Below are 12,356 nucleotides of genomic sequence, written 5' to 3'. Positions count from 1 at the left end.
TTCAAGTGAAGTCATGGAGAGCAGGAGAGAGGGAGAGAGCACTGTGGCCTGACATTAAGTTGTAGACTGAGCTCTTTCCGTAAGCAGAACCGCATCGGTTGTAATACATCTTTCATGCCATTGGCATTTAATGTTATTAGATACGCGGCATCTGTGAATGAAGACATTTATTTTCACTTCTATTTATAGCAAAACTTAGTTTCCGATTTACTTGTATTTATCCAGAGTGAAGTATATTCACATGCTCTCATGTTAGTAGCAAACAAGAATACATTTCCCATGCAAAAGTTTTTATGAGCTGTATGAAAACATTGGCATGACAAAAGTTTTTAAGAAGGTGCCATGTTAAGAGAGAAACAGCAGCTGGACTTTCTTAAGTCAGTTAAAAGGTGACCATGGGGGAGATAGATAGATAGATAGATAGATAGATAGATAGATAGATAGATAGATAGATTAACAGTCGTGGCCAGAGAAAGAGATATTGGAAAAAATTGCAGCTTTTAAAAATATGCTGTTCATAGAACTGCAAATGGTCTCTCGTGAGATGCTGTGCTCTATGAGATAGCAGCTGTACCAGGAGCTGTATATTTGCATCCGTGTTTGGTTGCTTTTATTAAACTCTAACCCCTTACATCTTACTGAGCCATCATGCAAAAACGCTCAAGTAAAACTGAAGTAAGAGGGGGAAAAAAAAAGAGACGCTGAGTGCTAAGGAAATGTTCCTGGGTGGCTGATGGTGCTACCTGCCAGCTGGCGTCAAGGGCTGCAGCTTAAGATTGCCGAGGTCCCTGTGCACCACAGGGCATCTCTTTGATTTTGCTGCTTCATATGAGCTTGATGTGTGTGCCTGTGGGTGCTGTGTCTGCCCAAGCCTCTCGCTGCAGAGCTGCCAGCCTGAGTGAAGAGGTGCTGCAGACGTGGCTCTTTGTGGTAGGCACAAGAGCTAGGGAAGCCTGGGCATCTTTGGGATTGTTTGGGCTGCGTTGAGGTTTGGTGTCTGGGTTTCACTGGAATTGCAGCAATATTTGAAGTTGAGCTAGAAGCCAAGTTATCGCCTGTCTAGTAGTTTGCATGGACAATCTCAACTAAAACCCACTTTTTCCTTTCTTCCTCCTCACTTCTTGGGTCTGAGAGACCCCACAGCTAAAACATTCGGCACTAATGCCTCCGCCAGCCTTTCCATCCAATGCCATTATAACACCCAGCATGTGGGCAGGCTTTGGGTAACGGGGCTTCCCACTGAGCGGTGCTGAGACCTAATTAAAGTAATCCATCCCATCCAGGAGAGCCCGATGGCATCGCAGGAAGTCTGAACCCAGCAGGGCTTGATCCAGGGTTTGAGGGTAGCAGGGGATGCACTGCCTGTCCCCCACGGAGCTGAAGAAGAGGGCTTCCCTTCCCTCTGTCCTCATCCCAACAGTGGTTTGCACCACCAGGACCCCCTGGGCTGGAGGCAAAATCTTTTGGGCTTTGAACTCCAGCCCTTTACAAAGCCTCTGCGGGTCTGTGGGTCAGGGGAGGGTAATTATCTTGCACACTGGGCACACAATTCTTTTTCTCAGTGCTTAGCACTAAATCTGTGAACTGTTAAGACTGAAAATCTTTTCCATGTGCCTTGTGAGGAGTTTGTCATCTCACCAGGCTGCTCAGTTAGAGGAGGCTGCTGTTGTCTTGTCTCAGTGACCAAGGGTAGTGATGGCCAAAGGCAAAGCTGTTCTCCATCTCACACACACACACACACACACACACACACACACAGAGCTTACAGTTAGCATGTGGCCAAATTGTCCCCAGCACTGGCAACACCCAGTGTGACCTCCTGAAGGAGCAGAGAGCCTGTTTCTGATGCTTCGTAATCACAGCATCTGTGCAGGGCAGCGTTAAGGGTATTTGCTCATTTGGCCCGTTTCAGACCATAATCTCTTTGGATAACTTTAAAATTTATCCTTGACTGTAAAGATATTCTTTTGGTAATACATGAACCAAGAATCATGACCACATCCCTGTTTTGAACACGTAAGTGTCGGATACAGAAAAAGCAGAGGACCGACTGTTTTAAATGGTTCTGCGGCCGGTACTGGGATAAATGCAGAAGGAGTTGACGGGTCATTGTAACGCCCGGTTTGGAGAAGCTGTGGGGACCTCCATGGACCCTGTCTGCCCTCAGCTTGGCCTTGCTCGCTGAAGTTTTCATGCATGGCTGCTAAATGTGGTCTTCTTATGGCTATATTTAGGTGCCTAAATTAGTGGTGTGTAAAAGGCATCGCTCAAGGCTCTGGAGTCAGCAAGAACAGGGAACGTTCAGCATGGCTGGAAGCCAAATCACTTTGCCAGCGGCCCAAGCGGAAGAGCCGGTGCTTCGCCTTTCTTAGCCCTTAGGTGAGCCTGGTTGCGCCTGTTCTGCACCCTGCCGTGCCCACCAGCATCCTCCTCATGCTCCCCTGTGCCCGGGGCTGGTGAGGCCATGCTCTCTACTGTGGTCCCTGTGAGATGGGCTATGCCATTTAGCAGCTTCCCGTGGTCAGCCAGGGTGTACAGCTGGATCAGGCCAGCTGGCAAGTGCTTTCAGAGGGCACTGGCGGTGCTTCGTTAAACCCTGTTCGCACAACTTGCCACAACGTGCTTTGGAGGCTCGCTGCTTCGTATTGCTTGAGCTCCTTGCTGAGGGTCAGCAGAGATCACCAGTCAGCGCAAAAGCCAAACTCCTCCATGGCCTTGCCAGACACTGCCAAAACCCACGGGGAGGGGTTTGGCTCCTCCTGTGTGCACATCTTTTGCTCGGCCAGAGAACACTGCAAGGGTGTGGGGTCCCAGCTGGCCTCCGGCAGAGCGGATGTGGAGCTGTGATGACGGCTCTCCTCCCTTATGGCCATGGATGAAGGGTTGGCCTTGCTATATGCGCTTTCTACTGCTGCAGACCCCATCCATTCCATCAAACCATCTTTCCCCTCTCCCGTGGGTGTTTGTATGCTGCAGGCAGGTACCCACCATTTATATACAGGTGACCCCTGCCCACATGCCCCAAGTGTCACCCAGTTCCCTCTGGTTTATTCCCAGTAATACTCCCAGCCCCTTCCAGGTCTGATGGAATTTTGTTTGCACCTCCTGCCTGTCAGACATCGCTAACCTTGGCTCCCGCACCTTTACTGGTAGATGTGTGCTGCTGAGACACAGGCTGGTCCCAGCACAGCTGGTTCCAGTGGCTTCCCTGGTGACTTCCAGCAGGCAAGGCCAGGTCACCTGGGGCCATGAGACCTGTCTGCTCTGCTGTGCCTTGGCATGGTCCAGGGCAGATGCTAGCAGAGATCTCTGAGTCAAATATGTGAGCTGGAGCGAGAAGAGGTGCTTGCCCTGAATGGCACAGGTTTTAGCTGACGCTGGAGGGATGAGCATCTTTTAGGCCAGTGATCCTGTGCGGTTGCTGACGCCTGAACAACCCAGCCATCCCCTGGGCTTTTCTTCTGGTTTCATTCCCTGCAAGAAGAACATTTCCTGCGTCATTTATTTCCAAACAGTAGCAAAATAAGCCTAAATCCTTATCTCCAGTCTGTCAGCTAATCCTTCCATGGGCCGGGAGCAATGCTGTCAAGTCAGGCTGTGAGTGTGACTCGAGGCTCTCCGTGGTTGACAAGCTCCTTGCTGCTGCATGAAAATAGGCTTCTTGAGAGCCCAGAAGTGGTCCTGGCACAGACATCATCCCCAGTCAGCATAACTCCAGCTTCACCTGCTATATGACAGCATCGTGTTGCAGTAGGACCATGATGGGGTAGGTTTGGAAGGCTTCAGGGCTGCAGGTCATATCACACCCCCACTGATGTGCGTTTGGTGGTGGCCCAGGAAGACAGGAATATTTTGCTGTGTTCATGAGGGAGTTTGTGTTTCCTTGGTCTTCACAACAGAAATGCTCCAGGAAAGTCTCTTCTTCACTTTCTTTCATTGAATTTGCCAGACCTGTCACTGGTGTGTTTAGCTAATGGAGGAGCCCTTACCCTGGAGATGTCACCTTAACCTAAAGGGTAGAAGGAACAGGAAAAGGTCTTCTCCAGAAGCCACATACCTTTGAAGACCTGGGAGGCTGTGTGCCTCTTCCCACTGAGGATAATAAGGTTGGGAGTTTTGGGCAGCCCTGTTGGTGGCTTCTTGGAGCTTCTTACCACCTTCAGAATTAGTCTGTAACAACTTAAATCCCTTTTGCATGGGAAGCTGGTGTCCTAGGTCACTGGGCTGCTTTGTAAAGTGGCTAGATCCTGTCCCAGCACGGCTGTGTCCAGAAATCCCATCCTGTCAGGAATGACAGAGACTGGGACTATCAGTGTAATGACGACAGCAAGGAAGAGCTAGGCCTGTGCCCCTTGGCCAAGACTCAGCGGGGGGAAGGGTCCCTTCTGCTCCCAGGGAAGTTATGGGGAATTTTTCTGTCTATGTGCCAGCATGGTTGACATCCTCACTTTAAAACATAAACATGTTTTGCTTTGTTTAATCGAAACCTTACAGCAGATGTTTTATGATTATTCCACCAATGGGAAGAAAAAAAATGATGCTGAAAAGTACCAGCATCATGGCTTTTATGGGAGAGTTTTATTAGCTCAGCAGTTCACTGTTCAGCTAGGGAATGAGGGCATCAGTCAAGACTCTGATATCCTGGATGTGGAGGTCAGTATGTGCCAGTGTGGGGACAGTTGGGTCCAGGGCTCCCAGGGTGGCGGATCTGGGGTCTTCAAACGGCCAGTCCTCGTCCTGATCCTTACCCTCATCCTTGTCCTTGTCCTCACTCCACCCTTGCCCCTGGGGCTCTACCTCAGTCATCTTCCACCTCCTGCTTCACTTCCAGTGTCAGTACTCACCTTTGGGGCTGAGAAGGCCACCAGGTGTCCTGCAGCAGCTGTGCCCGCACTGCCTATAGGGCCAGGAGCCCCACACCTCAGTTTGCCTTCCTGGAGATCCAGAGAAGAGCCCAGGCATAAGGCGAAGGGAGTGTGAGGGCAGTGGGGAACGTGGCCGTGAACACAGCAGCATGGGGGTATGTAGGGGGGTCTTCTCCCCATCTCACCTCCCTGGGGTCATGCTCTGCCAGCGGGGAAGAGTCCATCCCCACGCAGCACTTTTTCTGCCCCTGCCGTGAGCTTTACTGACACTTCCCTCATCACCATTTCAGCCAAGAGCATTTTACTCTCCTGCTGGGAACTGTTAACAATAAAATCAATGCAAATGCTGCTGTGAGTGGCTCCAGTACCCGTTCAATGAGCTCCTCAGGGACGGAAAGCTCTGCAGACTCCTCAGCTCTGCATCTGTCAACTCTGTGGGGGGGATGCTCTGCCCAGGTGCCTTCTCAGCTACCAATGAGCCCCATGGATGCAGTGTAAGCAGGGATTCAGGCAGAGGATGGTCTCAGCTACACACCATGCGGCAGAGCCCCATGAGTGCCCTTTCCACATCTGGCCAAGGCATCTGTTGGGAGGGAGAGCCCATCAGCAGCCACGTGTGGAGGTGATGCTCCCCTGCATCACGCGTGCTCCAGGAAATTGCCACAGCTCTGCTCCGAGAAGGGCTGCGCCTCAGAGGCCTGGTGTGGGCGAAGCCCCTGGATTTGTAGGAAGCTGCCACATGCATCCAAGCAGATGCCACGGTGCTGTGGTGGTGCCACCAGCCAGCCTGCAGCAGCCCAGCCAGCTCACATGCACAGGCACCCAGGGAGAAGCAGATGGAGGAATAAAGGGAAACTTTCCAGTCCAGTGCCCCCGAAAGGACATTCTCATTTTCCTTCCCTGTGTCATCCTGCTTGCCTGGTTATGTGGCGTTAAATTAGGGCTCTGGTTCGGTTACGGCTCATTACAGGTTTGTGTATGGCTTTGTTGCAGCTTGCTCAGAAGCACCAAAGGAGCTAAGCCAAGGTGAAAGTCGAGGTTTTAGGGAGAGCTTGGTGGCTAGGAGCTGAGCCTTGCCTGGGGATGGTGACTTCAGCAAGGCTCGGACATGGTTCCCATGGACCTGGCGTAACTACTTGGAGGGCATCAGTCAGGGACCCTCCCTGACCCTACCAGTGGGGAGAGCAAAGGGCTTGGGATGGAGGTAGGTTGATGGGAGACAGCTTCAGCATCTTCTTTTCCCAGCTGAGCAAAGCAGTTGCCTCTTTAGCCTATCCAAAGGACCTGTGTATGGTGCTGTGTGCGACACAGAGTGCCAAAGGGAGTGTTTTGAACGCTGTCAGACAGCAAAGCAGCTTTTCTGCAGAAATAGCAAAGTCCTAAAATACCCCGAGCAGCTGCGTTTATCCCAATGCTCTCGCTCAGAGAGATGCTGAGCTGTGCCGTGGGCCATTAGTACAAACATCGCTCCCAGTGCCCAGACCAGAGCCACAAAGGGCATTGCTCACTTAGCAGCATTAATACAGACCCACACCGTCCCGGCACGCAATCAATGGACTCTGTGAATAAAAAACAACCTTGGCTCGTTCCAGCACTCAGGCAAGAAGCGGCACTGTCTTCTTGGGAGCACAGGGGTTTCCAAACACCCCCATCCCCCCCACCCCAGGGCTGCTTTCACCCCAGCCATACCCTCCGGCAGCCAAGGAAACCTCTGCTCTCTCAGGGTTGTGCTGGGCTGGGACAAGGGAGAAGCCTGGGGATCCCTTGGGGACTTCTTTCTCAGCAGTCATCACCTTCAGTGATGCCCATGTTTGCTAGAGAAACATAGCGAGATCCCTGCAGGCCTATGAGTTTCTCTTTGCTGTGCCCTGGAGTTTATTTCCAGCGCTGAAGCAAAGGTGCAGTGTTTGTAATTGCTGCCTGCAGGGCCATTAGAGGAGCTGATTCAGTGGGAGGAGAATTGATCTTTTCTAAGAGGGAGGAGAAGAAAGTGGGCAGCCCCCTTGTTCAGATGCTGTGTGCTGCTCCCTTGGCCTTCCTGTGCAGAGGCTGTGCTTTGGGGCTGCCAGGAGGACCCAGCACAACAGCTTTCGGCAGGCTGCCTCCAAGCCCCGTTGGTGATGTTCCCGCTTCCTCTGCTAAAGGGTTGGGGTCCTGTCACCACCTCTCCCAAGCCCACCTGCCAGACTGGGTACTAGCCCTCCTGCTCAGCTATGCTTGGCATCTGCTTTCTGGGGTGCCCAGAGCCACACTAGGCACAGAGGAGCTTCCCAGCCCCGTAACAGGGACCTCCCCTCCCAAATCCGGAGGCAAGGCGAGAGCTGGCAGGCTGACAACAGGGAAGGCTGTGAGTGGAAGTCAGCACTGAGCGACAGGATGCAGCGACTGGATGGGTGCTGTTTTGGAGGAACCCAGTGGAGTAGATGCTCAGCTGCAGCAGGACTTGGTGGGCTGAATGCAGGCTGGAAAATTCCTCTGCTGCAGCTGTGTCTGCCATGATGTGGAGAGCCCAAACCCAGTTATCACTTTCCCAAAGTCCCCAAGCTGTGATGAAAGCAACGCACTGATGCTGCAGCCCCACAGTGGTGGGGAACACACTCTGCCAAAGCGTTGAGTGGCACTGGTACCCTTAGCAGGGCCATCATCCCCCACCAGGCCTGGAAGGTCCTGCTGCTCCCGAGCAAGCAAGGACTGAACTGCCAGGCTTATTTCCCTTGTGCTTCATGATTTCTCCCAAGATGCTGGCAGTTTGCTCTGGCACGCAGGGAGGGAGCCACTGGGAGAGTTGGGAGGGGTGTTGGAGGACTGAGAGACAGGCTTGCCCTCCCTGCCCATACTGGGGCATGCGTTGAAGTTGGCACAGCAGTATGCAATGAGGCACAGGGCTGCCCCGTGGGATGCTTGGGTTATGCCCAGGGGCAGGAGAGCCTCAGTGAGGAGCTAACAGCCCACCTGGGAGCCCTGGCTGACTTCTCCCTCCCTGGGTTAGGGGCTCTCAGCTCCCACCTGCCCTCCTGGAAAAAGCTGTTTGGGTGCCAAAGGGCTGATCCCTGCTCCTTTGGATGCCCTTGCCCAGGAGAACCTGCATGGAATGAGCACAGTGGGACTGTTCTGGGGAGGTTTGGACATCTGCATTGCTGTCACTGCCATGGGAGTCATGGCTGGCTGGCACATGCCTGGGGTCTCAGGGAAAAGCTGGGGGCCTTAGAGAGCAGCCCAGTCCCATGGGGCTGAGAAGGGCTGGGAAGAGTGAAGCAGAAGAGGGTTTGTGTCGCTGTAGATCAACAGATCCACTCCTATCCCCACCCAAACCCTTCCTTACTACCCTTCCCAGCCCATGGGGGCTTTTACACATCTCATGGCACCTTGGGCTTGAAATATGGGGACAGGCAGGTGCATCACCCTGTGGATCAGCCCCAGGCAAGGGCTGAGAGCTGTGACACAGCAGCCCAGCAGCCCTCCCTGTGCCGGACCCCTCCCCATCCCTGTGGTCCTTCCTGCTCACGGGTCTGCCCCGCTTGCTCTCTTCACAGGCGGAGAAAGGCCAGGAGGTTAAGACGGGCCCTGAGGTGGAAATTGCGAAGCTGGACAAGCTGCTTAACCTGGTGAGAGAGCCAGAGAGCAAGGCAGGGAAGTGAGCGGGGGGGCAGGGGGAACGACGGCCGTGCCAGGGGCCGCTGGGCGAACAAGACTGGCTTTGATGGGCGGCTGCTTGGCATGCAAGCTGCGGGCCGTTCCGCCTGCTCTTTTCATAGCAGGAACGCTTTGCCTCTGGGTCCAGCCCAGTAAAAGGAGTTGCTGAGAGAGCCGCGGCGTGCAGCCATCTCTGGGGTCAGGCAGACCTCACCGCGCTCGGTCCCCCAGAGCCGCCCAGCCCCCAGCTCTTCCCCACCCTTGGCTGGGCTTGCACTGGGCGAGACCCCCATGGAGGGCAGGTGAGGGCTGGTCCTGCCAGCCCTAGGGAAATCTCAGGGCCGCAGCTTGATGGCAGCCAGTCCCACCGCAAGTGGCGGCCAGAGAGACTGAGCACTGAGCTGCAGCCCCACAGCCATTTGTGGGGTCAGCTACACATGGCCCCCTGGATTTTGGGATGGCAGCTTAAGCTGGCGACCTGGCCTAGCCCCCCCATGGCTGTGGGAGAGGGATATGCCGCCTATCACAGCAGCTGCTGGCCACCAGCTTCAGGCTGCTCACAGCTCCCCTCTCCTCAGGGGGGCTCGGCGTGGGGCTCCGCCGCCTCTGTCGGGCCGGCAGCTGCGGGAGAGGCTGGGCGCTGGTGTTTGCAGGGCCTTCCCACCACTCCGGCGCTTTGCAGCAGAGGGATTAGCTGCGACGTGGCTGCGGTGGCAGCAGGAGCCGTGGTGGCCTCGCCGCATGCTGATGAGCAGGGACGGGCTGTCACCGCTGGAGCCTTGCACACAGCTGCTGGGACTGGGGACCAGAGGCGCTGGTTCCACTAGGCACGGGGGGTGGCAGGTCTCCTCCATCTGCTCAGCTGGACTGCGTCCCCTACAAGCACCCCTGTAACTTAAGGCCATGACTTAGAAACTCTCCAGTGCCTCTAGCACTGGGGATGGGGGTGCTCCCTGCTGACAGCCATGTGCCCCCAGCCCAGGCAGACATGCTGCGGGCATGAAACACCCAGACAGGTTTCTCGCCCAGCATTTAAGAGCCATGGACAGACATGAGCCCTTCCTTGTCACCATCACCCAGCAAACTGCCCACAGTCCTGCAGGGACTTCTCAGCTTCTCAGCCCTGTGGGATGTGGCAGACCACGCTGCCCCTCTCCACACACCCCCCATCCCCCCCCATCATTTTTCGGGAGTTGGGCAGAGCTCAGAGACACCACCTGGGTCCTACAATCGGTTTATTAGTCTAGTAAAAACAATGCCGCAAAGGGATGCATTAGCTACACCTGACATGGGGAGGAACCACAGGCCTGGCCAAACCTGCACAGAGACCCTGGCCAGCATCCCTCCTAGCACAGCCCAGCCCTCTGTTCCCTTATTGCAGTGGCTGTGCCAGCAGGGGCCGTGGCTATTGCTCAGCTCTAGGATGGGCAGGGTAGAGCCCACAGTACCTGCAGGCAGGGTGGGAGAATGCAGCTGCCAGGCTTGGGGAGACAAGCCAGACCACCAGCACCCCTCTCCACAGAGCCACTGTGGTCCCTGGGGAGCGACGTGGCTGGAAGACCCTCCAATGCCAGGCACCCTTATATCCCCATCATGTCTCCCACCACCCCAGTGAAAAGCCATCCTAGGCTGCTCTCAGCAGGGATGGGGATGCCGATGAGGGCACATCTGCTGCCCGTGGGCAGGTCAAACCCCGCTGGCTGGCCTTGGCCAGGAGCAGGCAGGAGAGCAGGCAGGGGCACACCCCCAGCGAGGAGGAGGGCCGTTTGCCTGGCAGTGTTGGTGCTAATGCTGGAGGGGATTGACAGAGAGACGGGGGACAAATGGGCAGACCATGCAGACCCGCTTGAGGCTCATTAAACTGGCTGCTGGGGCAGATGGGTGCCAAATGCCCTCCTGAGGCTGGGGACACAAGGCACCCCAAGGCCACTTCCAAAGACACCTGGGCCAGTGACACCCCACTCTGCTGGCAGGGCCAGGGATGCTGGGGTCCCCTCCCCAGGCACACCCCATCATGGTGCAGCCAGCCTGCTCGGGGACAGGCGCCCATGCCAGCCCCGCTGCCTCCCCTTTCCAAGTCCCCAACAAGCCCTGCTCAGGTCTGCGACGCAGTGGCCACTGTCCCGGGCCACAAGCGCCAGGGAGGAGCCCATGGGCTGTCCCCGAACACCGGGTGCGCTCGAGGGCAGGGCTCCTGCTGTGCTTGCTGGCTGCTGGAACAGGCAGGATTGTCCCTGAAGCACATTCCTGGCTGCTCTCTCTCCATCCCCATGGTCACTGTGGACGTCCACAGGGACTTCACAGACCAAAACCACGCAGGCGAAGGGCTGTGCCCCGCATGACAGCCCCTGCGAGCAGCTCGGCGTCCCCTCTGCTCTCATCGTGCCCTATCCAGCACCCCAGTCCCAGCACAGGCATCCAGGCTGACACGACTCCTTCAGCACAGCTGGGTACCCAAGTCCCCAGGCAGCTCAGGGCTGCAGCAGGTACTTCTCTTCATTCCTTGCCTCATCTGCGTCAGAAGCCGGGCTCTTCCTGGGGCACGAGGGGGTCCTGCAGGCCTTGCAGAGGATGAGGAAGAGGATGAGGATGAGCAACGCGATGACACAGTTAAAAGAAATTGCCACGACCGCTCCGGTGGAGAGAGCAGCCCCCATCGCTACCGTCCCGCAGGAAAAAGCAGGGCCCGCAGCTCGGCCCCACGCTTGGGGTGCCAGCGCAGCAATCGAGCGCGGGGCCTCTGCCCACCGGCACTGGCAGGGGACAGAGGGGACGGCAGCGGTGCTGACAGTGGGGTGGGGATAGGGCCAGGCAGGCGGCACGACGGCATCGCCTCGTCCCAGTTTGATCGCTTGCAGCTGTGTCCTGGGCTTCACCGCACCACTGGGAAGGACTGATCAGAGCTTTCTCTCGGCTCCCCCTCTTCCGGCAGGGCAGTGGGGACACGGGAACCCCTCTCCTCCCTCCTGCACCTGGAAGGGAGAAAGTCACCGTCACTGCTGGCATGAGGGGACAGGCTGCCTGAGCCCCTCAGGGTGGGCCGTGGGGGTGCCAACGGGCAGCGACCCCAAGGACCAAGGGGCTCCGCTGGTGTTTGGAGGCTGCAGCAGCTGTTCAGGGAACCTTTCCAGCACCCCACACCCCATCTGTCCCCCCTGTGTGCCCCGCGAGGGCCACCGAGCTGGAGGCATCCCCAGTGGGAGACCCACCACCTCATCCCGGCCCAGACCCCCCTCCCCGGGGCATCCCCGGGTGACTCCCGGCAGCCTTGGCCCGGCTCTTGTCCCCTCTCCACCTGCTTTTCCTGCTGCCTGCACCCCGCTGCGAGGTCCCGCACCCCCAAAAGAGGGCAAGCGGCTGTGCGGGCAGCAGGTGGGGGGCCGGGGCAGCCCCCCTCCTGCTTTTTACCCGGGTCGGGCAGAGCCCTGACGTCGGGGGTCCCCGGTGCCTCCAATCCCCTGCCCCGCCGAGGAGCAGGACACCCGCGGAGCCCCCAGCCCGCAGCGGGGCCCCAGGCAGCAACAGGTCCCGCCGAATCCACCCTCCCGTCTCGGGGCCCCGGCGTTACCTACCTCCCTCCGCTCCGCCCCGGGAATTGCCGGGAACCAGCCGGGGCCGGGACCCGCTGGGGAGCGGGGCTCCGGTGCGGGGCGGCGGAGCGGAGCGGTGTGCCGGCGCCGGGCCCCCGGTGCGCGGAGCGGGGCCCCGGTGCGGGGCGGCGGAGCGGACCCCGGGCGCGGTCCCGCCGCGGGCCGCCCGGTGGGTGCCGCAGCCCCGCGCGCCGCCCGCTCCCTCCCGCCGGCACCGGGGGGGGGGGGGTGGGGGGGCGGGTCCTGGTGGTGCCACGCCCCTTCCCCC

The 12,356-nt window shown here is 57.4% G+C and overlaps 2 protein-coding genes across 2 annotated transcripts in view; one reads left to right on the top strand and one right to left on the bottom strand.

Moving 5' to 3' along the window:
• The window catches only part of DNAI1 (dynein axonemal intermediate chain 1), a 149,234-nt gene extending 140,731 nt beyond the window's left edge, over positions 1 to 8,503 (top strand). Inside the window, exon 19 of the mRNA XM_086480183.1 lies at positions 8,399 to 8,503. Within this exon, the coding sequence (XP_086336309.1) occupies positions 8,399 to 8,503 (105 nt within the window). The remainder of the gene's footprint in view (positions 1 to 8,398) is intronic.
• Positions 8,504 to 10,969: 2,466 nt separating this feature from the next.
• ENHO (energy homeostasis associated) lies at positions 10,970 to 11,155 on the bottom strand. The gene has a single exon (XM_009952512.2). The coding sequence runs from the start codon at positions 11,153 to 11,155 to the stop codon at positions 10,970 to 10,972; it is 186 nt and encodes a 61-aa protein (XP_009950814.1).
• Between the last annotated feature and the right edge of the window lie 1,201 nt (positions 11,156 to 12,356).

Source organism: Leptosomus discolor, chromosome Z (genome assembly GCF_034619465.1).
Source record: "Leptosomus discolor isolate bLepDis1 chromosome Z, bLepDis1.hap2, whole genome shotgun sequence".
Taxonomy (NCBI): Eukaryota; Metazoa; Chordata; class Aves; order Leptosomiformes; family Leptosomidae; genus Leptosomus; species Leptosomus discolor.
Note: the sequence above shows the minus strand (reverse complement) of the source record. Positions and strands in the feature narration are given on the sequence as shown.

Bases quoted from the DNA above. Each gene is read 5' to 3' on its own strand.
- ENHO (XM_009952512.2), bottom strand. From the start codon at position 11,155: ATGGGGGCTGCTCTCTCCACCGGAGCGGTCGTGGCAATTTCTTTTAAC.